Source organism: Podarcis muralis, chromosome 4 (genome assembly GCF_964188315.1).
Source record: "Podarcis muralis chromosome 4, rPodMur119.hap1.1, whole genome shotgun sequence".
In the NCBI taxonomy this organism is placed as follows: Eukaryota; Metazoa; Chordata; class Lepidosauria; order Squamata; family Lacertidae; genus Podarcis; species Podarcis muralis.
Window position 1 is genome coordinate 40089195 of NC_135658.1, and position 27185 is coordinate 40116379.

General features: G+C 42.1%; 2 protein-coding genes across 8 annotated transcripts in view; one reads left to right on the plus strand and one right to left on the minus strand.

Moving 5' to 3' along the window:
- The first annotated feature begins 451 nt into the window (after positions 1-451).
- ARL13B (ARF like GTPase 13B) overlaps positions 452-27185 on the plus strand; it is a 42125-nt gene continuing 15391 nt past the window's right edge. For 5 of the 7 annotated variants that reach the window (XM_028726783.2, XM_028726781.2, XM_028726786.2 and 2 more), the window contains exons 1-4: positions 452-604; positions 1167-1327; positions 2720-2790; positions 6307-6556. In XM_028726783.2, coding sequence (XP_028582616.2) covers positions 1269-1327; positions 2720-2790; positions 6307-6556 — 380 coding nt within the window. In that variant the 5' untranslated portion in view covers positions 452-604; positions 1167-1268. Of the gene's footprint in view, positions 605-679; positions 769-1166; positions 1328-2719; positions 2791-6306; positions 6557-27185 lie in introns of those variants that run through there. The other 2 variants (XM_077927232.1, XM_077927233.1) reach the window with 2 other exon arrangements.
- On the minus strand, positions 16213-26417 carry STX19 (syntaxin 19). The gene is made up of 2 exons (XM_028726788.2): positions 26042-26417; positions 16213-17958 (listed from the first exon to the last, which is right to left on the minus strand). Exon 2 carries the CDS (start codon positions 17900-17902, stop codon positions 17027-17029), a length of 876 nt encoding a protein of 291 aa, XP_028582621.1. The 5' UTR covers positions 17903-17958; positions 26042-26417; the 3' UTR covers positions 16213-17026.

The following is a 27185-nucleotide window of genomic DNA, read 5'->3' on the forward strand; positions in this document are numbered from 1 at the left end:
GGGAGGAATTATTATTTATTGGGTCACTCCCTGCCTCTCCGCCAAACCTACCTACCTCGCAGGGTTGTTGTGGGAATTAAATGAGAACCATGCGTGCCACCTTGAGTTCCTAGGGCAAGAACATGGGACATAAATGCATTTTTTTAAAAAAGTGTCGACTGGTGGTAACACAGGATTTACGTGCTTGGAGAGAACAGTCTCATACGGCGAGAAAGCGCCTCTCAAAAAGCAGCCTTTGCTGCTGCGCATCCGCATCGCGCGCGAGCTTTGGTCCCCCTGGAAACCCTTCCCCGCCTCCTTCGCAACTAATGGTCGGCGGGCAGCCGCCGCCCGCTCTCCATTGGCTCCTTTCCTTTCCTTGCCCCCGCCCCCGTTTCCTTCGCTCCGCTCTCCTGGTAACCATTGGAAACCGGCTTGGTTACGCGTCCCTTGCGCGCCCCGCGTCGTTATCGGCCTGCCTCGGGGACCCGAACCAATAAGCGATCTCCCGAGGCGTCACGTGAAAGAGGGGAAGGCGGGGCGAAAGCAGCGGGGGTCACGTGGCTCCGTTGGAAGGGCCGCTCTTGAGAACCGGCGGCCGCTTTGGGGGCTCCCGGAGTGACGGGTGAGGCGGAGAAAGGGCGGTTAGCGGGGAGGGAGGGAGGGGCAGGCGAGTGCCGCGCGGCGCCTTCGAAGAGGACCCCCCCCCGCGAGGGTCTGGCTGTGATGGGGAAGCCGGGGGTGGCGGACCTGTCTCGGTGTGTTGACGTGCTCCCACCTGAGGCGCTGGTAAAAGGGGCTCCTAAGGCTCGGGCCCAGATGCCTTCTGGGCGCCTGATTAAGGAAACGAGGCTCAATCCAGTGTGTGTGTGGGGGGGTGCCGGCTAAATATTCCCTAAAGTTAAAATCCAACCTCTGGGAATATTTTGTATCCATTATCTAGGAAAACTTAGGATCCAGCTTGCTCCTCTTCACCCTGCTACAAAATTGTGTATCTGGTGCAAAGCGATGATGCTCCACTACACTGAAAACAAAAAACCCCTGCTTTTTTAAACTGCAACTTTTTCAGTGGGTTAGCCACTTGAAAGCTAGCCTTATAAAAGCTGTTGATTTCTGAGTTGGTTTTGGAATAATAAAGTTTGGTGATTCATTATTCATTGTATCCCCTCCTCCCTTTTTTATTTTAGGTGTAAGACAGCATCCGAGTTGCTCATGTCTTGGAACTCCAGGATCCGTCTACATGCTGCGTCCTTAATTCATTTGGTGTGCTGAATGGCTGTTAGATAGGGATGTATAGTCTGATGGCCAATTGTTGCAACTGGCTAAAGCGGTGGCGAGAACCTGTCAGGTAAATTACTAGACATTACAACCATCTCCTTTTTAATACCTTGGAGTAGTCTGAAGATTGTACTATGTCTGGCAAGTGTCACAAAGAGGATGAGTATATCCAATGCTGTTCTACTTGTGCAGCAGACTTCTGCTTGTGCAAAGGAGCTCTGATTTTCCTACAGGCCACTGCACAAGCTCAAAATTTGTTCCTGGGATTCCTCTAGAACAGATTTTAGGGTGAATGAGAACAAATTGTGCAGGTGGAGTGCCACTCATGCAGCACTGGATACAACCCAAACGCTTTATAAACAACGATAGCACAACCATTTTGAAATGGCATATTTTTAAAACTGTAAACTAAAGAGGGTAAAAGAAATTGGTAACTTTAAATGTGCTCTTTGAAAGGGCATGTGGATGTGAAAATACAATAGACCTTTATTAGTGGCATTCATGTGCCTGTTCTTATTCCCCAGTCTTATTTAAAAACTTATTGGAACTGTTTGGAGGTAAAGGTCCCTGCGTCTCTCCATTTTCACTAACCCAGGGCTTTATTTGAACCAGTATTCAGTCTCTGTAGCACTTTCTGCTGGAGATTAGTTCAAGAACAAAGACCTCTGGATATGAGCATGATGTCTTTGTTAACTGGGGGAACATAATCTGTATGTGGGGAAATGTGGTGGTTAAAGGCATGGCAACATGGCACAAGGAAAACCGCAACAACATTTCTGTTCAGTGCTACAATTGACATCATCTATCCACATTCATCAAGAGGCAAAAACAGAATCCCACCCTCTTTTTTGCTGAGAAGCGCTGATATCCCTTTTTTTTTTTTTTTAAAGCAGAAAATTGATTTCTTCTACCCAACGCAATATCCAGAGCTTGCTAATTCTCCCTTGGTACTTGTTTCCAGTGCCACAGTATGGCCCAATAAAAACACAGGTATCTGAACATAGCACGAGAGGAAAGCAACACAATGTTCAAAGAAATTTCAAAGTTTGTACAAATGTGTGTGGGGGGGAAACTTGACAAAAAGCATATTTAAGTACACAGGGAGACCTCTGCTTCTTCATATTCATGTAACTGCATCTCAGGAATCCTCTGTTCTCCAAATCCCTTCTCAAAACTTGCATTTTCCAGGAAGCCTTTGGACTATCTCCCCTAGTCACACTACCCTATGGTATGAGTAGTTGAAAATTTTTGCATATTCTTCCCCTGTTTTCCCAATGCCTCCATTCCCAACTCTCCATTTTTTCCATGTAAGATTACAATTATGAATGGTGCTGCATATAAATAATAGGTACCTGGTGGTGTTGATGATTCTCAAAGATACATTCCCCCCCCAAAAAAATTCTGTATGGCATTCAGTCAGGACAAAGTCTGAAAATATTTTTTCTTTTTATATAATTCAAAGGAGTGTGACATTAATCATGGTGGGTCTTGATAATGCTGGAAAAACAGCAACAGTGAAAGGAATCCAAGGAGGTAAGTAATATCTAAACTATTTTTGTATTTATAAAAGTATTAAAATGAGCTTTTTAAAATTATGTTTGCACAGGAGGAATTTTTTAATTTATTGCCCTTGGCTAAAACAAGGCCAAGACTGCAGTCCTAACCTCCGTTATCTGGGAGTAAACCCCATTGAATTCAGTAGATTTACTTCTGTGTAGACATGGTTAGGATTGTGCTGCAAGATGCCATATAATGCTAGTAAATACAAAACCCCCAGCTGAGTAAAAAAAGATTTGTGTTAATGGCTTTACTGTTTAATTACGCTCAGAATATTTAATACTTTCAGGCATACGTTACAGATACTGCACTTTGTTACTTCATTAAGGAGGGACCAAATACAAATGAGAGACCAAAACCACATATACAATGGTACCCCTAGTTGTGAACACCTCTGGATATGTATCCTTCGGGTTACACACACGACAAACCCGGAAGTAATGGGAAATGTTTCCGCCATGCATGCATGCATGCGCAGAAGCGCCACCTCTGGATGTGAATGTTTCAGGGTTCATACGGACCCCTGGAATGAATTAAATTCGTATCCAGAGGTACCACTGTAGGTCTAGGAAAAGCTATGTAATATAGCAGGATAATTGCTTTCTGTTTGATGCCACAAGTTGCACTTTTTAAGCTGAATGTGAATTCTTTTCTAGTTGAAAGCAAAACTTCTGTTGTATGGCTGTGCCCCTCCTTTGCATTCTGCTTGGGCTTATATTTGGAGATGCCATAGGCACTTGGGCTGCAACCTCATGCACTTACCAAGGAACAAGCCTCATTGAAAACAGTTGTGCTTGCTTCTGAGTATGCCTGCGTAGATGGTGCAGTGAATCACTGTCAGAACATCTCACTTGTTTTGTGAGCATTGCTTTCATTTGTTTTGTACATTGTTAGCCACATGCACATTTTTAGTGCTTCCAGAGCCTCTGGATATCACTGAAACTTTGAGAGCAATGTAGATGCAAAATGAGGCTGTTACACTCAGATATATGCACTTAAATATATATATATTACTATTTCATGTTTCCAAAATAGAGGGTTTACAGACAGTTGTTGGAGAAGACTGGCGCCTCTATCATGGTAGAGAAAAATAATATTTGTTAGGAGTCACCTTGTGTCATAAAATGGAAGGGAAACATCTTTGGTAAGCATTTGAGGAACTGCTGACATAAATTATTTTTTAATTATAGCACATATATAAAATATCCACATTAATGAGGCATTTCACATTTTAGTTTAGGATAGAAAATCAATGGTTCCCTTTTGCCTCTCCCCCCCCCCCCCCGTATGTGCAGTAACTCTTATTTGCTGAAATGTGCAGTAATGAGCAGACATCAGTAAATTTTACCTAAAAATCAATGTTGTAGGTATTACCTTTTTATGATATTGACTTGTGATATAATTTGGAAAGAAGGAAATTGTATGTGCATAACAAAGTGTTATTCTAATGATATTTTTATATCCCTATTTATAATTGGGAAGGTACCAACAATTTGCCAGATCACCTTTATCCCTTCAACCATAAAAATCTCTTTTAGCATCACTTTCTCTCCTCTGCCAGCTCCAATGAAACAGCATGCAAGCTTAGCATCAAATAAAATTTCTGTTTCAGCTGGGGAGAAGTTTCAGAAGTGTCTGTTCTGAGTGCTTGACAGTTTACTGACATACATGAACACATTGTTTTGGATGAATCCAGTCCAGAATAACAGTGGATTTTTCATATGTGAAATAGTGAGTATCTTTTCTAGGTGAAAAGATCATATGACTTCAGTATGACCCAGATCCAAAGGGCCCATGGGCAAGGGCTTTTCATTTTCAGCATCTCAGTGGAAGCTCCTGACAACTGAAAAGTCGTTGTGAACATCAGGGTATTCCTCATTATGGTTCTCAACTGCAACTGGTGAAAAGAGAAAGTCACTTCACTTCTCCCCTGCCCTGAAAGCTCTTGGCATGGGCATGGGCATCTTTTGGCACTGTGATGCCTGTAGCTCCAAACAAATTCTCATTCTAGCTTTTCTTGGGTTATGAAGCCCTGGACGAAAGCATGCCAGCAACAAATTATTTTCATTTAAAACAAATCTGGATTGAAATGTGGGAATATGAAATCAAGTGAAACAAGATCATTTTAATATGAGGAGTTTGTCACCTCCCCCTGTCCTTATTGGGTTGATTATTCAGGGGTTCTACTCAGGGTATGTACCTAGCTCTCTCAGTTCTTCATAAATGTGACATTGTTTTGCATATGCAGTAGACATTATTAACACGAATTTCTAGTCCCACAGTGAAATATTGCCTTAAACATGTCCAGGATTTGTATAGTTATGTTCTACAGGCTGAAATTGGTAGCCTACCATCAGTTAGACCATAATTCTCAGCAAGACAGGTGATAAGAAATTTAATTTGCATTCATTGTGATCACAGCAGCTTATACATTATTGTCTGTCCACATGACATCTTGTGATCCATGTTTGTAATATTTGTAGCTATTATATACATAGAAAAACTAGAAACGGATCTGTAAAATTCATGTTATTCTGATCCTAAAAGTGCATCAATCTCTCTTACCAGATAGATGCATTGCCCCCCCTTACCTCATCAAAAATAGGCTGGAAAGGAATAACATGTTGGAAATAGGTTTCCCTTTCTCCAAACTTGATCTTGAGTTGGAAAACATTACCCTCTTCCTAAGGTAAAGGTAAAGGTACCCCTGCCCGTACGGGCCAGTTGTGACCGACTCTGGGGTTGCGTGCTCATCTCGCTTAAGAGGCCGGGAGCCAGCGCTGTCCGAAGACACTTCCGGGTCACGTGGCCAGCGTGACGAAGCTGCTCTGGCGAGCCAGCACCAGCGCAGCGCACGGAAACGCCGTTTACCTTCCCGCTATAAAGCGGTACCTACTTATCTACTTGCACTTAGGGGTGCTTTCGAATTGCTAGGTGGGCAGGAGCTGGGACCGGACGACGGGAGCTCACCCCACCGCGGGGATTCGAACCGCCGACCATACGATCGGCAAGTCCTAGGCACTGAGGTTTTACCCACAGCGCCACCCGCGTCCCGTACCCTCTTCTTACCTTTCCTTTATTTGATACTTTGAGGATTATGGTTCCCGATATTCATTTTAAGTGTCTATCGGTGTGTGCTCACACATGCTTGTGTGTCTGCTAATGTAATGTAATGTAATGTAATGTAATATATATATATATATATATATATGCAGGTTTTGGTGTCCTCGGGTGTCTTCCCGTGTAAAAGTTGGGGTGTCTAGGCGACGTTTCGACGAGGTCTCACTCGTCATCTTCAGGCTGGTGCTTTCGGCTTCTTGTTACTGGAACAGTATATATACACACACACACACACACACACACACACACACACACATATTACTTTACAATTTCAAAAAAACAGTATTCTGTCTTAAAATGCCCACGCCCACCCCCAAAGATAATTCAAACTGTATCACACATGTCTCATAACTTGTTCTTTAATTTCATCAGAGTCCCCAGAGGATGTGGCCCCAACTGTTGGCTTTTCTAAAATTGATCTTAAGCAAGGCCGGTTTGAAGTCACAATCTTTGACTTGGGAGGTGGCAAGAGAATCCGGGCTATCTGGAAGAATTACTATGCTGAATCATATGGGGTAATATTTGTTGTGGATTCCAGTGATGTTGAGAGAATGGAAGAGACAAAAGAAACTATGTCGGAAGTTCTAAAGCATCCCAAGATCGCAGGGAAACCTGTACTGGTGTAAGTAACGAAAATCAAGAATTATTTTAAGTACTGATCTATAACTTGAAAATATTTCCTAAAACATTGAGTTTGTGATACTACTTTTCCCTTAAGCTGCATTTAAAGCGGAATATTTTCTTTTCAACCAAACAAGCAGAGAAATTAAATTGTATTGTGCTGCTGCTGATGTCATTAGAAATGATGGTTTCAATATGGCAGAACTATTGTCTGTGCAAACACTCTTGAGTTATATAATTTCTGCAAACATTCCATTATTGCCTGTAGTGATAACTCAATATTTTTTTTGACGAATAACGATGTCAACACAAGTAATATGACCCTTGTGTTGTCTAACATAAGCATGTTATTAGCTAACCGTTGGTATTAATGAGGTCTCCGTGTTTAACACCAGGGGGTGCAAGTGATGCATTATCAGAAGAACCTGGTGTCTAGAAACTGAAGTTGTCTCATGCATAACTCTGTATCTCGGGATGTGTGCAGGTCTTACTCCAACATGTTCAGTGTAATGATGTAGCAGAAAGTGGACGCACTGCAATTTACACACCTGCAGAGTAAAATACCCTTCTGCCTTTCTGAGCAATATGGTCATGATCCAGCCACGGTGAAGCAGGTTTAAGTCCATTTTAATGTAATGCTAACTTACATGTTCTTAATTCTTCCACTGAAAACAGTGGGGCTTGATAGTCCGTTTAAATTAGAACTATGAATTTAGAATTAGAATGAAATGAGAAAAGTGACACTCAATAGCAACTGGTAACATTTTGACCTGATAGGGCTGCAACTTTTAATATATTGTGTTTTCAGCACAACAGGACTTAATACATCACTTACTAGAGGGTTTATTAATTGACTGTAAAGTTGTGCTTAAAATATAATTGAACAAATGCCAGACATTTAGAGATGAATTTCATATTGTTTAATTATCAAAAAATCAATTTTTCATGTAATTACTAAAACCGTTAACTTGTTTATTTTTTTGAATTAATTGCCCATGGGTAGTATTAATTTTTTTGTAACAAAATAAATATGAAAATTGTATTTGTGTGAAATTTGTGCTATTACAATGACTTTCTATACTGCATCACCTGTGACCAATCTCACACCCTCCCTCATTTTGCACTCATTGTTCAGACACCAGTTGCACCACCCTAGTTACTCTTCCGGTTGGCAACTTAATTCTGATGACTGTACAAAATAACTGGCAGAGGAAACTGAGCAAACCATCCTGCCAATTGTAGAGAACACTGAATAATCTTTTATCTTTGATGCTGGATTTTTGGAACTCAAATGTGATTCAACTGACAAGGATTTCAGGAAATTCAGTTTGGAAAAATTTTGGTTGAAATATCTCCCTGTATATCCCAAAACAGGAGAAAGGCTCTCCACATCATTATACAATTTATGCCTTAGTGAATCTGATTTTGCTGTGCAACAGACTGGATATTTAAAGTGTTCTAAGATCTGGATATTTGAAATTTTAAATTTCATGTGCATTTTTTGAATTTTTTTGGGAATATATATATACATTTGGGGACGCGGGTGGCGCTGTGGGTAAAAGCCTCAGCGCCTAGGACTTGCCGATCGAAAGGTCGGCGGTTCGAATCTGCGCGGCGGGGTGCGCTCCCGTTGCTCGGTCCCAGCACCTGCCAACCTAGCAGTTCGAAAGCACCCCTGGGTGCAAGTAGATAAATAGGGACCGCTTTCTAGCGGGAAGGTAAACGGCGTTTCCGTGTGCGGCTCTGGCTCGCCAGAGCAGCGATGTCACGTTGGCCATGTGACCCGGAAGTGTCTCCGGACAGCGCTGGCCCCCGGCCTCTTGAGTGAGATGGGCGCACAACCCTAGAGTCTGGCAAGACTGGCCCGTACGGGCAGGGGTACCTTTACCTTTATATATATACATTTTAAAAGTATTCGTGATTTTTTTTTAAATTAAGCCCCAAAATACTGTTTATGATTAAAAGTCAGCAATGTTTCAATACTTTCTAGAAATTAAAATAGGGGCACCAGATGTGGATGGGGGCATAACATTTTTATATAATCTGAGAGGGGGCATGGGTTAAAGGTTCAGAAATGCTGCTTTAGAACTCTTTCCACATTTCTGTCTAGGAGCTTCTTGTTTATAGATAAATCCCTACAGGTGAAGATCTTGTCATCAGTTACTTCAATCATTTTATAATAAAAATTGTTCAGAGTTTTGTTTTGGAATGAGTTAGCTATAGCTGCCAGCTGCTAGTTTTATTTCTTAACTTAATTATTGAGCTACATGTTTGGGGGAGGGAATTGATCATACTCCTAGTCCTACCATCTTCACTTTAGACAACTGAAATACTGACAACATTTTGCTCTAAAACAATTAGGGTGAAATGAATGAAGTTTTGCTTCTAGGCAATTTCTTGTTATGATCCCTTTAAGCTAGTATAAGGTTGTAACTTTAGGATGGATGGTTTTGCAGAAGAATATCTAACCTTTTTTATTATTATTATTTCTGGGCCACTATCTAGAATTAGATTTGTTTGTCTCTGTTGAAGTTTCAGTCAATACTTGCTGAAAGTCCATCCGTCTTCACTGGCCAAAAAGAAAGAGTGAATGTGTAGTTTGTGTGTGTGTGTGTGTGTGTGTGTGTGTGTGAGAGAGAGAGAGAGAGAGAGATGTATGCCTATGTACTTGTATTTCCCTGTGACACATAATAACATACTTACCTGTTATCTCAAAAAACTTTCTGCACCTATTTGGTATAAAGGATTTGGTGGTGACGTGATCCGTCTTACTAGTGACCTATGTTAAATTGTAGAAACTGAGAACTAGATTGGCTCACCCACTATAATTTAAAAACACTGAAATGGTTGTGAGGTATCAGGCCCATGGGTGCCCTCTTCTTTCTTACCCGGGGCAAAAGCACATATAGTTATGTACAAAAGTACATCTTAGTTGTCCATAATATTTTCACTCGAAGTTTTGATAGATGAATATGTTCAACATGCTGATAGCTTTCTTCACTATACACACACTCAAAATTTCCAAGTTTGTACAAATACTGTATTTTTTTCCAGCTTACCTAGTGCAGCCATCTTTAACATTTTCATACCAAAAGCTCCCTCCTTTAAACCAATAGGTGCAAATTGGCACCCAGTTTTAATTATATGTGCACACGCCTGCCCATCTCCCTCCCTCCCACCATCTTGCCAAAGGAATTCTGGCAGATACTTAATGGGCTGAATTTTTCTCTTTCATGCCCAAGTTCTACCCTCCTTTGCATCTGATGACCTATTAGGCTCTGCTTTCTTGTAGTCTAATGGCAGATTACTATACCCCAATCTTAGGTAAAATCAGTGCTATTTTTCACTTTTCTATGCCCCTTATTTATCTGATAAGAAAAACAAATGTTAAAGAAGCCCTGAAAGTGGTTTTACGATATTAGTGCATCTCATATGAAGTCAGAAAGAGACTGGTTGTGGGTCCTGATTTAACTAGTTGGACCAATTATTCTAGTGTACGTGTTTGTGCCTTTTATTATATTTTTATCAGACCATATCTGTAGCATTACCTTGGATGCTGTTTAGTGGCCCCTAATTGTAAACCACTGTTGGTTGGAAAGGCATGCTATACATGCCTCCTATTGGTAGCATAACAGATACCCCTTAACTGCACCTCTGGGTGGGCTGGGGGAATTAGGATCATGTTGTTGCACTAAAGCATGCATAGTTGTTGCACTAAAGCATGCATGGTTGTTGCACTAAAGCATGCACAGTATCTGAATGGACCTGCTGCCTATATGAATCAAAGACATTCTCAAAGACTAAGTGCTCTTCAGTCAAAAGCCCATTTTTAAAGTGACCAATATTTGTGAGCACAATCCTAGTAAAACAAGAAAATGCCATTCTGGTATAGAACACAGGAATTTAATATTGAAGGCTTAGTTACAAATACCTATCTGACTATAAAGCTCTATAGATTACCTCTGGTATTTATATATCAGCCTGAACTATTTCAGAAGGATGTGAGGATTTCAGTGCAGAAAGTTGTAGATAAAAGTGAATACATTCTGAATGTGTGTTCTTGTACTGAATCAGTCAAATATGTTTAGAGTTGCAATGTCTTTTTAAGGGGATTAGAAGACTTTTAAAAATGTTTATTGATTGAAATCCTATACACAGAAATGACAGTAAGTCCCATTGAATTCAGTGGGACTTGCTTCTGAGTAGATTTCTCCAAGATTGTACTAGGAGTTCTCTTCTAAACCATATGGAGCTTTCCATCAGCCAGACTGTATTTTGGAGTCAGCGTTCAAAATTAGCTGAGCGCCAGTCACGTTTTTTGACTGGCAACTGGCCTTTTGTGACAGGATGATGTCTGGGTGCCACCCTTGGCAACTAGCATCTCCCCCTGCCTGGCTGCAGTCAGCTGGTCTGCAGGCACAGCAGCAGCAAAAAATGGGTGCAATTGTGGGGTGAATCAGCTTCTCCAGGGAGGGAGTTCCAGTGTCTGGGAGCAGCCACCAAGAAGGCCCTTTCCCCCGTTCAGGCATGCCTGTGAAGGTGGTAGGACAGAGAGAAGGGCTTCATTGAAAATCTCAAAACCAGGTCATATTTGTATGAGGAAATACAATCTTTCAGAAAGCTTGGACGTTAAGGGTTTTATAGGTCATAACCAGCACTTCTGGTAAGCTAGGGCCAGTGACACAGAAGCAGGCGGGAGATTTGATGTGCTATTCTGAGATGTGAGACTCTTTATAAATACGTTTTGTGGCCTGCAAAAAAATCCACTGTTTACTTCTAGATAGAAACATTTTTGTCCCTCTTGTCCATAAAAATAAACTTAGCTCAATGTTTTTCTGTAATCATAAACAATGTTCTCCTTCAAACGATGTTTGAAGCTTTGTTTTAGATGGCATCCTTGTCAAAGTCAGGAAGAGATAAGTGAGTAGCACATCCTTTCAGAAGGGAACTTGTTTACCAAATCACGCAAAAGAATTATTCTGATGGGATGTGTGTGGTGCTGTAACATAGCTCTTATTCTTAAAATTATTTAATTACTCCTGAGTCTGAGGTTTCAACTGTCTTTTTTGTAGCAATAATGACTAATAATAAAAGCAGAGATTTTTGGGAAGTAAATTCAGCAGTACATCCTGTACTTTTTTAGCAAATGTTCTGAATCACAGCCACATACAACTTGCAATATTGTAATATGCCAAGGCAAAAATCGTTGTCTGTTTTTTTCTGAAAATGTTTAATTGTATCCCTAGGTTGATGTATGTTCAGTTGCAGGGGAGGGGAAGGTATTGCTAAAGCCAGATACTTCATGTACAGGGCCGGTTAAACAGAACTTTGCCACATAGATTAGGAGATTAGGAGCAGTGGTGAAGTAATAAGTAAGCATGGTTTCTGTACCACTTACGTAGTGGTTATTTAAATACTACTGAACCTTCCAAAAAGAGACTCCCATACCATTGATGTAATCTATTTCAGGCACTTTTTCTTAGACTCTTTATGCCAGTGAGTGTAAATATCAGTTGCAGTCAGTTATAGTGGATCAAGAATGGTCTCTTACTTGTCTTTGCTTTTGTATATGCCTGTTCCTGCAGTGTTGTGGACTATTCCATGCCGTGACTATTTTATTTGTCTCCGGTGTCAGTAGGAGGAGTAGGAGTACAGAGTCGGTAGGAGGCTGATCAAAGAGGAGTATGACTAGGAAAGAATGACTGTCAATAATGTAACAGATGTGTTTTCTGATATCTTTTTTTTCCGGTTCATGTTGGATTACAGTGGTACCTCTGGATGCGAACGGGATCCGTTCCGGAGCCCCGTTCGCATCCTGAAGCGAACGCAACCCATGTGTGCTGTTGCAATTTGCTGCTTCCATGCATGCGTGTGACGTCATTTTGAGTGCATGCGCAAGCGGTGAAACCCGGAAGTAATGCACTCTGTTACTTCCGGGTCGCCGCGGAGCGCAACCCGAAAAGGCTTAACCTGAAGTGACTTCAACCCGAGGTATGACTGTATCTTGGTGACCTATAAGCATGTTTAGCTGATAACCATTCCTGGGAACTCCATGGCAGTGTTTGTGTCTATGGCTTTCCATGCGCCCATGGATTTCCATGAATGGGGAAGTGTGCTGATGCACAAGGAGGAAACAGTGGCTGCTTCTTTCCTCTTCCATGGTTTCACTCACTGTTGTGTCCAAATTTGAGCTTGTGGTTTGCCTGACTCCAAATGATCCATTAGCAGTAACTTAGATTTATTATTGGCTTACTGCTCGAAGTGTGTTTGGGAGAGCCCAGGATCCTAGATATGCAGAACACTAAACCAAGCCATGGCTTAGCTCTCAGTAGCGTAGAAGAGTTTGGGAGGAACTTAAGTGGCTGCAGTTTCATCACTGTGCAGCAGCACACTTGCTCATTCACAGTAAGCCACAGTTTGGCTTAGTGTTATATGTGAATGAGACCAGTGTAGGAAGAAAATATAGCCATTACACTGAGGAGCTATAATGGCTGGTTGGTTGAGGGGGTGGAGAAACCGGGTGTTGTAAAAATAATTGAGGGAAACTCTGTCCTAGAGTCTTAATAAGGATAACCAGTTCATCCCATAAATCATACTTTATCATTTTTTTTACCTCCTTTAACTGAAAAGCCTTTGCTTTTAAGTACAAAATTTTGTACAAAAGTGTAAAATCCATGGTGTTGTATTGCTATGTTTTTGCCACAGCTGTTCCTTCAGGTTACTTTAAATTACAAGGTTGCATGAATGTAAATACGCTGCTGTTGGAAGAAAATGTTATATGAGATTTTAACTGGACATGCTTGGTCTGAAAAACCTGACTAGCTTGGTAGTGACTAGTGTGTGCTAGTCTTGCAAAATGGGAAGGACTGATTTTTTAAAAAACTGCTGCCAGGGTGGGGGAAAAAGTGTCAGGGTTGAACAGCAGCATCAGCTGTTCATGCTTTCCTTTATGAATTGATACAAGAGTCCTAAATTTTACATGTCTGGTTCAAATTATTGTAGACACTTTAAAATTGTTTGATCTATCATTTAAACACCAGGTTTGCATGATGGTTCCTGACTTCATAAAACATAATTTAGGAACAGGCGTTGAAGAAGAGTGTTCCTTGCTCACCCATCCACTCACATGCTGGCATTTGAGGCTCAATTCCCATTTTGTTCTCTCCAAAATGGGGAACAGTGGCTTAATCTCTGTTAACAGACCAGGGTATTAAGATGGATCTGATCTTGTCTTACTGTCCTGGCTTGTTAACAGGTGAGTAAGGGGACGCGGGTGACGCTGTGGGTAAAAGCCTCAGTGCCTAGGGCTTGCCGATCGAAAGGTCGGCGGTTCGAATCCCCGCGGCGGGGTGCGCTCTCGCTGCTCGGTCCCAGCGCCTGCCAACCTAGCAGTTCGAAAGCACCCCCGGGTGCAAGTAGATAAATAGGGACTGCTTACTAGCGGGAAGGTAAACGGCGTTTCCGTGTGTGCTGCGCTGGCTCACCAGATGCAGCTTGTCACGCTGGCCACGTGACCCGGAAGTGTCTGCGGACAGCGCTGGCCTCTTAAGTGAGATGGGCGCACAACCCTAGAGTCTGTCAAGACTGGCCCGTACGGGCAGGGGTATCTTTACCTTTACCTTTTAAGTCAGCCATGGAAATAAGCCAACAAAAGGAAGGTGCTGGCCTGCTACAAGTTTAGCACTCTTCATTTCCATGTTTTCCATAGAAGAAAAATCCCATACAGTACTTGGCAGTTCACATGGGAACTTAGACTTCTAACCTCTTGGCAGACTTGTTCTTTTTTTTTTTGTTTTGTTTTTTTAAAAAGCCTTCTATTAAGCAAACTAGTTTCCACTAGCCTGTTGCATTTTCCTACTAGTCACAAAGGGTACATTCTTCTTTTTCTGATAGCACAGGGTTCTCTGGTTGGGACATAAGAAAGAACTCTGGGCTTTTCCATGCACAAAGTGATTTAATATAATGCTACCCTCTAGTTTTGTACCAGCAAGGAATGATTGCCCAAAGCTAAATGGAAGAGGGAGTGTTCTTTGCTTAGCCCTGACACTTCTTCCCAGATTCATAAGCCATGGTTTTTGAAAGGTTGTCTGAACCTGGTCTGCAGGTGGGGCCAGATCTCATTTGCTCCTTCCATGTTAATTGTGGGGGACACCTAGCCAGCACATTTTGTACTAGAATTCAAAATGTAATGCTTGAATCTGCTCTGAATGTAGTCTGTATTCTTAAGTACTTACTTTAAAAGCTTCATTTTAATATGACATGTATGAAGTACTTATCAATTACAGTATATTGCATATAATAAAACCTTTATAAAATTGGTCTGGAGCAGAATAGGAAATATGTATAATTTTCTTGACCTGACAATGTCCAGTGACTTTTCTTGCATACTTAGGCCAACATTTATTTTCCTGTTTTAAGGCCTGTTTAACTTTTAACTTTCAGCTACACATTTCAAATACGTTACTGCCTTTCTTTTCTTATAATTACAACAAAACGTGTTTTCCTTATATAGTTTTCTAATATGTAAATTGCCAACATGGTTTAATTTAATCTTCCCCACACATACTTTTCATGCTTGTCTCACACTAGTGATAGATTTGCACTTTATGTAACAAACTGTATATATGGTAATAGTCTTTTTACTTTTCTATTCTGAGTAAAAATAAATTAGCTTTTAAAATAAATTAAATTAGCATTTGTGAAATGTGGTAATTTGACAACTATGGAGAGCTAAAGCTGCTGGCAGCAAAAAAAGTTCTTCTGCAGACAATAGCTCTTTCGTTTCTGAATAATTATGACTCCAGTGTTAAACCACATTCAGAGTAGACTCATTGTGATCAATTGACTTAAGTCCTTAATAATAAGTCTTTAGTTTTGTGTTTTTAGTAGTCAATGTCATGTTACTGTGTTCTGACATAATTGTGGGGGAAATATATTTATGAGATGACCACAAGAATCTCATGCCCACAAACGGACCGATCCCTTTTATGGTCTAATTGTTGCAATGCTTGCATAAACAGATGTTATGCTCAGGGTCAAAGAACCACATACCTGTTTCTATGTGTCCAATACAACTTTCAGCTTGTGTTGTATGTTCTATGGCAAAACATTTGTGAACAGAGAGAACTTTTGGAAATAACTTTTTTTTTTAATGGCTTAGTGGAGGGTATTGTGATTCAACCAGAAAAAGTCTATTGAGGTTGATGAAGCCTTTGGACATACCTAAAATAGATCTCTTGGCTCTAGCCTGTGGCATAATGGCAGCTTACACATGCCCTCTACACCAGGAAACTGGAGCTGGCTACAAGGAAAGGACAAACAATTTTTTCCCTGTATAATGTATGAAATAGCCTTTCCCCCTATTTTTATTTTTTACCTTTTTGACCCTAGTCTTTGGATGAAATTAATAAACCTGTATTGCTAACACTTGTTTAACAGACACAGAAAAGCTCTGCTGCCAGAATAATTCCTTTTTTGGAATAACAAATGTTCAGAGTTGGTTATGCATTTGCACCAATTTTTGTTTTTTTTAATCATATATATTGAAGAAACTTTTTATGTTTTGGAAGTATAAACCAAGACCTTGGTTACAGATGCACATCTCCCAAAATATCATAGGACTGTTATGTTTATACAAATGACATGGAAGAAAACGTGTAACATACAAAAATAGCTATATCCTTTACTGCATTCTTAAAGATTTTACACAAACAATGTTTTTTGTAACAACCTTTCCCCCTTTTAACCTGTTTCAGTGCAGCTGTTTTAGCTGAACAATCTATTTCCCTGTTCTTCAAATAGTATTTTGTCAAATACCACAGTCACAAATTATTTCAAACTCTTTGTTCTTAGAAAAGCCAGACAACAGAGGAATGTGAACTCGCTGCAGATTTGCTGAGCACATTCTGGATGACATTGCCCTAGCATTTATTACACTGGGCTTGCAGTTTTCCTTCATCTAAACTGCTGAATAAAATTGCTAGGAGCATACAGTCACTTCCCAAGGAAGTGAATCGAATGTGGAGGCGAGTGCTGTGTGGCACGTGGCTCCACCTGTTGTCACAAGCACCTGTTTGACTAGTTCCTGTGACCTGTGACTGGTAACAGAACTCCATCCTGCTACACCCAGCACTACCTTGTTCCCTTTTTTTAGAAACTCTTCACTATTATATCGAAGTCCACCACTAGATCTTAAAAAGCAATGGCAGGGGATGAGGGTCAGAAAGTCTGCCTGTTCCCTTGTAAGTCACCCCTTTTGTTCCTTAGATCCCCTGCCAAATTTGCAGCATTCAGGGCATGTGAAAAAGAGAATGTTGAATCAAACTGTGGCTTTGCCTGATAGTGCAACACCCCCCCCCCCCAGCAGGGTCACCTATGTTCATTACATAGTGGATTAGGGCTATTGCAAAGAACATTTAACTGCCTGTATCCCCCCCCCCCAAAAAAAAACCACACACACACAAAAAAACTATTAACAGCAGGGGCAGCACCAGCAGCATATTGCTCTGCACGGATGCTTCTTTCGATACCTTGCCGCCAGCCTGAATTTCTCTGTTGTCGTCTGAACATAGTCCTGAGTTTTGACAACTTCCATTTCGATGCTGTCGATCATTTCGCCTTGTTCTTCCACCAAAAGTGAGATTTGGACAAAGAGGCCCTTCAAGTCTCTCACCTGGTTCTCCAGATTGACCAGTTCTTTGTGTCTCTGTTCAATCTCAGATAGCTGAGCTTTTGTGATATTGACCTCGGTGAGCAAGTTTTCGTTGAAGATTTCCCATTTTCCTTGCTGAACCATGTCGTTCACTTCTTCCTCGGAGACTTCTTTTCCAGCCACTTCAAGCTGGCGCACAATAAAAGCTTTGCATTTTTCTTGCTTGGCTGTTATGGCGGCGTTGTACAGAAACATGATATTTTGGAAGCGACGGAACAGGACCGCCCGCTGAGCACTCAGAACCCTTATAATGGCAGATGATGAACCATGTTCTTTCTCTGCTTTCTTCAGTGTTTTTGACAAGTCGTCCAAGCACTTGCTAATGTGTTCTGCTTGAACCTTTATCCCTTTTGTGATGCTGCACTCCTTTTTAAGTACGCTGAATCTCCTCATGGAAGCCACTAGGCTTTTTTGCTGCTGGCTGAACTTTTGGACGTCTGCTGCCAAATTGTTAATATCATTGTGAAGTTGCTGGATTTCATTCAGGTACCTTTCAGTTATGGGCTCCTTTTCAAAAATGACAGCTGTTTGTTCAAGTTCTTTTTCCTCTGCCACAACACTAGGAGAACGACTGTTTTCTTCTATTAATTGCAGTTCCTTTGCTCGCAATTTAAGCTCTTGAAGGCGGTCTTTCATCTTCTGTAGAGTTTTCTGTGGTTCTGTTCTTTTTAAAACCAGACAGTTGTGTAAACCTAAGGATTAAAAACCACTTTAGTAAGCTGTTGTTTACCCACAGACCTATTACAAGGATGGCAGAAAACCTTTAACGGAGAGGGAGGGGGAGTCAGAAAAATGCAGCAGCATAAGCTACCATAAATAGGTTGCACATAAAGCAAATTTTATTTTTCCCTTAGACATGCTCTTTGAAATACTTGGTCCACCTCAAGATTCTTCAAAATGTGCAGGAAATACACATAATTGTTGACTGTCTAATACTGGTCCAATATTGTACTACATCTTTTTATTATTATTATTTTGTGTGATGGGCAGAAGGAAAACTCCAAGTGGTCTGCAAGCTGACAATAGTTTGAAAATTACATATGTAAACATTTTTTTTAAAATCCTAATCATGAATTGGAGACTTGCATGATCTTTCACTTCTTACCTTCTCTCTCCAGAGCTAACCATGGTGCAGTCTAAACTTTGCAGAGCTAACTGCTTGGTGTAGTAAAACATTGTATGAAATTAAACAGTAACCATGTCTGGTTAGAATGAACTCTTCTGTATTTATTAATAAATACAACTGTATTTATTAAAGGAATGAAATAGGTAAGATAATTTGTGCAAGAAATCTGCATGGAAATCTGCTAATCATGGCTACAAAGTCAGAAACATTAGTTCTGCACTTTGGAAAGAACTAAATCTGTGACATTAAAAACAAAAAGCTAGTTTCTTTTTTAGCATGGAAGCAGTCCAGTTATTTTGTACTTCCCAAGAAGAGATACAGCTGTTGCTTCTAAAATCTGAAATGCTTGGAAGATGCTTGGAAGTTTGGAGATGGTGGATTATTTGTGTCAAGGATGGGGAGGCTTTTTCAACCTGGGAGCCACATTTTCCAGGGAATGCATGAGAGGCTTGGGTGGGATGACAGGCAAAAGTGAGTGAAATGATGGCTTGAGACTCTTACCTTTTTGTACATTAGGCTTTGTTGCATCCATGCAACAAACACACACAGGACCCTACATACTTCACTTTATCCAGGCAAACGAACACAATTCATGGAAGCATTCTAGTCAGGCAAAAGCAACTGAGGGCATGGAGGAGGGCTGGTGAGAAGGGGTGTAGTCTGCAAAGGTCCCAAGGGCCTGATAGCACATGCTGGGGGCCATATTTGTCCCCTGGGCCTGAGATTCCCCACCTCTGCCTTAAATAATTTAAATATCTATATCCTCTTTCCACCCAAGGTTGCAAACAATAAATAAAACAACCATATGAAGTATAAAACAGCAGATAAAACAGGCAGATAAAAATACAGGTCTTTTAAAAAATAATAAAAACCCAACCCATTATATTGGAAATTTGGATATTGTAGGGATTTTTTTCATTACACATCTGTAAATGGTGTCTTGAAAGATACACATGCATGCACACAGCATTCCCAATTTGAATAACATTTTTTTAAAGAAAAGAGTGTCTCAGCCTGTTCAAAGGATCAGGCATTGCCAAAGACATTACCAGAATGTGAGTAAAACTTGTTATTCACAAGTGCTTTATTCTGTACTGGACTGAGGGAAATATTATCAATGTCTCTTTACTCTTCAGTTTCTACTCTCTGAAGATTAAATAGCTTGTTGATTGCTGACTAGGGATCCAATCCCTTGGGGGAAATCTTCTATTCATGTTTTTGACATTTGCAAATGAACTGTTCCCAGTAGAGTGTGCCCTAACATGCAGTCCCATGGCCCTTTGATAAAAGTGTGCATCTCACAGGATTATGCTCCAAATTCCAGCTCTTGTGATGCTTGTTTTTCATTGAAGGGTTTTATTTGTGGAGAGGTGGGTGAGAAAGAAGGAGAAGGTTTATGGCCTTGGAGAGAAAGAAGCAAAAGTCTTGGTAGGCTTTCAGTTTGACTGACCTTTTGGTGCATTGCCTTCATGTTAAGGCTATGCTTGCTGTTTTGGTTCACTGATTTTTCTGTTGTTTACCTTGTTTTTGTATGCTGCTGTATAATCTATGGTGTCCCTTTATTGTAACTATATGCTGTGGACTTAACTGTGAAAACTGGATCAGAATTGGGTGGCAAGAGTTGTAGGCTTTGAGCTGTACTCAGTGGGATTTTCCATACATTGGTTCACTCAACATTGCTGCCTGAATACAAACTTCATTTTTATATGAAGCAGGAGGTTGGATACTTAAAAACCACTTACTATGTTGTTTGGCCAGTTCACATAGGACACCTGAAGTAAATGCATTTGCAGTTCTAGTGTCGGGACTTTGCACTCAGTTTGGCTAACACACACTGTGTAATGAGTCTACTTATGTTGCAGGACCAATGGTAGAATGCTTCTGTGCTGAAACAGTTTCCAGTTGTCTCAGTTGGCAATTGTAAACAGTGGAACTTCCCTAAAGTGCTTGGTTCAAGAATAGTTCCCAGATCAATTAATGATTTGGTTAGAATGCAATACATATTTTAATTTAATAAATTGGGTTTGGCAGCAGTGCTTATCTGACGCCATGCAGACTGTGCCTTTAAGGAAGGTGGTGAGTAAGTACCAGCAATATGGCACCTTGTTGTAAGCATATTAATGAAACCATTTGAGCATCTGAAAATTATATAGCCTGAGATCTGTATTTGCTTGTCATATGATTCTGTGGGAAACACCTAATTCATAGATACAACTGCTGAGTATGTCCTATTAGTCCCTTTTCAAATGTGTTTTTCTCCCTCCTTAATACTGAGGTATAATTTTCTGTGCCTCCTTGTATCATTCTCCTAAAGTGCAATCTCCAATCCCATTTCCTTAGAATACCATGAGTGTTCTGGAACTTAATAGGCAAGCATATTTCAGTACCAGTTGTTGGAAACTTGCAGTCTACAAGAAAAATAAGCTGTGTTCTGATAATACATTGCAAAACGCTGTGACTTCTAGAGCAGAAAATTTTATGATGACTTTCTTCAGTAATGTTACAAAACTGCTTGGTACAATTTAGCATATTCTTTTTTCTTTTTAAATCAGTTTGGTGCATGTAAAAATGAACTGATGTACTAAATTTGAGACTTCAGGGTACCAACCTGAAAATATCTCTTAGTACAGTCTAACACATCCCTGGCCAACATTAATTTAGTATGTCTAACCACTTAGTAATTAAGTGGCAGAACGATAGTCTCTATTTTGTCACCTACAGAAAACACTAACGTGGATTGCATTAAACTGAATTAATGTAAAACTGTAATTCTTGAAGCCTTGTTATTACAGTTAAAAATAAAACCTTTAAAAGTTGGCTGTTGCTCATATGCTTTTTAAGAGGCTCAGTACAGTGGTACCTCGCAAGACGAACGCCTCGCAAGACGGAAAACCCGCTAGACGAAAGGGTTTTCCGTTTTGGAGGCGCTTCGCAAAACGAATTTCCCTATGGGCTTGCTTCGCAAGACGACAGCCCATAGGGAAATCTCCGGGACAGCGGGGAAGCGCAGCGCGTCTTCCCCGCTGTCCTTGGACCTCCTCCGAAGCCTGGTGGCGGGGCGGGGACACCTCCTCCCGCCGCCGCCGGGCTTCGGAACGATGCCCCGATGCCGGGCGGGGGGGGAACGCCTCCGCCGTCGCCCACCATCGGGACGATGCCCCGATGCCGGGCGGCGGGGGGGGGGGGAACGCCTCCTCCGCCGCCCGCCATCGGGACGATGCCCCGATCCCGGGCGGCGGGGGGGGAACGCCTCCGCCGCCGCGCGCCATCGGGACGATGCCCCGATCCCGGGCGGCGGGGGGGGGGGAACGCCTCCGCCGCCGCGCGCCATCGGGACGATGCCCCGATCCCGGGCGGCGGGGGGGGGGGGGAACGCCTCCGCCACCGCGCGCCATCGGGACGATGCCCCGATCCCGGGCGGCGGGGGGGGGAACGCCTCCGCCGCCGCGCGCCATCGGGACGATGCCCCGATCCCGGGCGGCGGGGGGGGAACGCCTCCGCCGCCGCGCGCCATCGGGACGATGCCCCGATCCCGGGCGGCGGGGGGGGGAACGCCTCCGCCGCCGCGCGCCATCGGGACGATGCCCCGATCCCGGGCGGCGGGGGGGGGAACGCCTCCGCCGCCGCGCGCCATCGGGACGATGCCCCGATCCCGGGCGGCGGGGCGGGAACGCCTCCTCCGCCGCCCGCCATCGGGACGATGCCCCGATCCCGGGCGGCGGGGGGGGGAACGCCTCCGCCGCCGCGCGCCATCGGGACGATGCCCCGATCCCGGGCGGCGGGGCGGGAAGGCCTCCTCCGCCGCGCGCCATCGGGACGATGCCCCGATCCCGGGCGGCGGGGCGGGAACGCCTCCGCCGCCGCCCGCCATCGGGACGATGCCCCGATCCTGGGCAGCGGGGGGAGACGCCTCCGCCGCCGCCCGGCATCGGGACAATGCCCCGATGCCAGGAGGCGGGGCGGGAAGCCTGGGCGCGCTGATCTCAGCGCGCGCAGGCTTCGGCATGCTGGCACCTGTCCGCAAGCAGCGGCAGCGCTGCCGCTGCTTGCGGAGAGGTCCGCGAAGCCTGGGCCGGACAGCTTTTGAAGGCAGGCGGGGGGAGCAAAGACTTTTGCCCCCTGCCAGCCTTCAGAAGAGGTCCAGGACCTCTTCTGAAGGCCAGCGGGGGGCCAAAGTCTTTGTCCCCCCTGCCTGCCTTCCCAGGGGCTTTTAAATCGCCCCGGACAGCGGAGAAGTCCTCCGCTGTCCCGGGTGATTTTAAAATGCCGCCCGTCAGCATTTTAAGATCGCCCCGGACAGCGGAGACGTCCTCCGCTGTCCCGGGGTTTTTTAAAATGCTGGGGGTGGGAAGAAAAGCCCTTGTCCCCCCCCCAGCCTTCAGAAGAGGTCGGGGGACAGACTGTCCCCGGACCTGGTCTGAAGTCGGTTTCCCTAGGAACGCATTGATTGATTTTCAATGCATTCCTATGGGAAACCGTGCATCGCAAGACGAAAAACTCGCAAGACGAAGAGACTTGCGGAACGAATTAATTTCGTCTTGCGAGGCACCACTGTACTCCATTGCTACATCTCTCTAGCTGTGAAACACAAGTCTACACAACAAAGAATAGAAAATGGCTGTAATAGACTTTGCACTAGCCTCTTTTGCTTCCAGGAACAATGCAAAACTCTGCTTTTAACTCAATATGATTGCCCTGGTTTTAATTTAAAAAGCCTTGTGCAGTTTGGGATCAGAGTATCTGCCCCCGTATGAATTTGCCTGAGTGTTAAGATCTTCCTCAAGACACTATTCTGTTGGTGCTCCCATTTCCAAAGGTGAAATGACTAGCAGCTGGGATAGATTTCTTTAAATTTTTGAATAGTGTTATCTCATTCTGGGTGCACTCTTTCTGAAGGCCATCCTTTCCTTTAGGCATCCGGACAAACTTTTTTTTTTTTAAAAAAAATTTTTTTAATGACAATTTTTATTTTTATTTTCCCTGTTCCTTGCTGTCTTGGCATTTTATTATTCTGCTGCTGTTGCTTTCTAAAAAGTATGCAACATTTTGAGATGTTAGGCTAGTATTCTTCGAATTCATCCCACTGGTGCAAGGACTTCTGCTGGCTCAGTAGAACTTCCTCATCATCTCCTCTCCTCTCAGGCCCCCCATCTGCTCCCGAGGATTGGGGGAACCCCTAGAACAGATTTGCTGGCGCACAGGGTGAGGAAAGGAAATGGAAGTTCTATTGCACCAGCAAAAGTCCTTGTGTAGCAGCTTCATTGGCCACAACTTTATATTTGCTGCTTGCTTTATCATTCTGTTGCAGGCTGCTGGGATACAAGAAAATTTAATTTAAATAAAAAATCTTTGAAATTGTAAATATATCCTCTCCTACCACTCTATTGCAGTATTCCGCATATATATATATATATATATATATATATATATATATATATAATGCCTTGTGAAGATTCTACATTGCTTTTTCTATGGCAGAAGTTTGCATTCTCCCTACCTCAAATAAGGAATAGAATATCTTCATTTTTCAAGAATAGCATTGCCCTTCTATTCAAGATTGTTGGTGTTGGACCAGGGTCAACACATGTATCGTTTTTACAACAGCTTTATTATATAACGAAGTATTGGATGAGAGTTGATTATTCCAGAGGTGAGAACCAAATGATACAGGGTGGAGATCACTAAATGAATACTCCCAGAGAAAGGCAGTGTGATTCAGAAATGAGGAGGAGGAAAAGCACTTCGTAATAAGAAACAGCTCATAATGAAACCAGAGCTTCAGTTGCCAATCGGCAGCAACAAACGTGAAAAAACCAGCACCATAAATGTATGCCTTACTTGGAAAGAACCATAAATAAATTGAGTTAATGTTCTTGGTGACTGGAGAAATCAATTGTATTTGTAACTGCAACTGTACTGTTTGTTGAATAAAGTTATGAACAGTTTCATATGGGCTGTGCCAATACTCTTGGAGGTAGGAATTGTTCTCTGCAAGAGTTTTGATTGTCACTGCAAGACAGATTTTGTGTTGCGAGTTTTGCAGGGCAGGCATGATTTGTTCCCTTGTTGACGCTTTCCCTGGTAAACAGGGAGTCTTGAACTGTTTCAGCTGCTTAACAAAATGTCTACTTCTATATTGGTGAAATACTCTAAGGACTTGGATACCCTGCAGTTGAGCTAGTCATTGAAATCTTTACAGTGGTTATTGCACATTTAATCAGGCTAAGAGATACAAAATCTGTTGATAACTTAATTTAATGTTTCCTTTGAGTGTTTGCAGTGTTAACATTGCAGCATTTGTCTAGAACAGTCTTTCCGGAAGTGTAGTTTGAAGAACCCTGACATTCTTTAGGAGAATAACAAGAATGGCAGAAAAATATTTCCAAAAGGCGGGACCCCAATGTATGAAATGCTGCAGGTGTTTTAGAGCTGCAGTCTTCAACCTTTTTAGACTTGGGATCCATTGTTTAGCCCCAACAAGGCTTTCCAGAGCTCACTTCTTAATGTTTTAATGTATATTTCTCTGGTGGTAATGTTACAGTTGAGACCCACTTTAGGTCATGCTGTGACTTACCATTTGAAGACCAGCATTCTGGAATATAAAGTGACTTTGGACAACCTGGCAGTGAAGGCTCTTGCCAGCATGCCCTAATTATTATAGAATACTCTCTGTTTTGAGGGGAGTTGTTGACGGACAAGTTGGTGTACAAGGCAGTTTCTGAATGCAGAAAATATGAAAAGCCGCTATCTAAATTCAGAGTACAGAAACAGAACATTTTTAAATCACTTGTAAAGCCAGACTTTATAGGAAATTTCTAATGTATCAATGAAAGTGCCATCTGAGGCATTACATTGTGCTAACCCTGCAGCTTGCAGCAGGCAAGTTTAGCTGAACTTTTTAAAAAATCATGTTTTAACCTTTTATAATCATACCCCAGCTTTTTGAGGATTAAGGAAATCCTGGAGTAAAGTTTCATTACATCTGTTATCTGTGAGGATGACCTTTGACTGCAAGCATTTCCACATACAGTACTCATATTTTTTTTCATAATTGTAAGATGATGTCATTTCTGTCAAATGTACACATACACTCCCTTTCCCATGATTCCTAAAATAAAAGTGCTGAAGTTCTCCAACTGTAATAAAGTCCCCTGAGGCTCTTGCAACCTTTTTCTGTTTCCTTGATTCCACACCATATTCAAGTAGGTATATTAAGCATACAAGTAAATAAAACAAGAATCCCTCACGCAGTGTTTAGCTTCGTATTCTTAACTTTACAACCACCCACCTCCCAGAATATTGCTTCAAGTATATATTTTTCTGTGAACCTTCCTCAGTTTTAAAATGAGGAATTTGTGCAAAGAATGGTTTTATTGACTTGGAAAATTAAAAATGAACTCTCATCTTTTAAGCTGCTGCTGGCATGCTTCCAAATGAAACGAGTTTGGGTGCATAAAACATGCCTAGCAGATTAGCATTCATGTACCTAAGTAATAAAGCTCTACAAACATATCTATTGGAAATGTTTTCAAACTTTGCAGAGGGCAGACGTCTCCTGTATTCTTAACACATCTTAACATTGGGGGCTTTTAAATTACTCAGTGTTCTACTTTGTATTATTTGATGTAAAATAAAACCGAACTACTTACCTTTTTTTAAAATCCTGAGTTGCCGGAAGCCTCTTTAGGAGCTGGTGCTTCAAGATGCTTTGCAATATCCTTGTGAGGGTAAATAACAGAGCAGGAGTGTGATTTCCATTAAAACAGTTTCTGCTTACTTAATCCTCCTAGACCTTAATGATCATTGGGAAAGTGCATCTTCGAAAGCTGTGGAGTATGAGAGCCTTCACTAGTTACGTTGTACAACAGAGCAAATTGCTTACTTTACGCTTGGGGAATCTGGTTCTGCCTGTTGGAAACCCAGCCTTGCTTTCAAGGCGGGCCATTCTATTCTAATGAGGCAGCACCAGGAAGTGCCCTTGCCTGCCTTCCTTCTTACTGGACTTGCTGGTTTACATTGCAAATGCCTGTTGCTTAATATGATTCTACTCCTAAAAATAAATCCCCTGAACATCGGATACTTGGCATGCAAATAAGAGGAATTTTTAGACTATGCATATCAGTGCCAGGGATCACAGATAATATAGAGGGGAGGAAATGCTGGGGTCCTCAGAGGCCAACAAGCATGCACAAAGTGCTATCGTGTGAATGTACAGAGTGACTGATCCCTGTGTGTGTGTGTGTGTGAGAGAGAGAGAGAGAGAGAGAGCGCGCACGTACGCAAGAGCGAGATAGAGCGCCAGCCCTTAGGAATAGCTATCGTGCAGGCATGAAACACCATACAGAGCTTTTAATTTCGTTGTCCCCGAGAGGGGGTAATGACAATAAAGATATTATTATTATTATTATTATTGTTGTTGTTGTTGTTGTTGTTGTTGTTGTTCTGGCCACTGAATATACACAAGTTTGAACTCTACTTAAAAATAACTCTTTGAATTTGTGCATTCCTTTTGTTGGAACAATTTACAACAAAACGATAAGCTTGACATTCACCTGCTTCCAAAAAAAAAATAGAAGTGTATACTGTGTGTTTTAAGAGTAATTAATACAATGTTATGATTTTCCTTTTCTGATAATTAACCATTATGTGTAACTTATTCCTCTGAGGAGTAATTATTGTAAATGGGCAATATCGGAGACTGTCACTGCCTTCTATTGCACACATAAATTGAGATTTTCTCCTGCTATTGCTTGTTGTCTTGTACGTTTACTAATGTAAACAGCGCTGTGGCAT

Bases quoted from the DNA above. Each gene is read 5' to 3' on its own strand.
- STX19 (XM_028726788.2), bottom strand. From the start codon at position 17,902: ATGAAAGACCGCCTTCAAGAGCTTAAATTGCGAGCAAAGGAACTGCAA.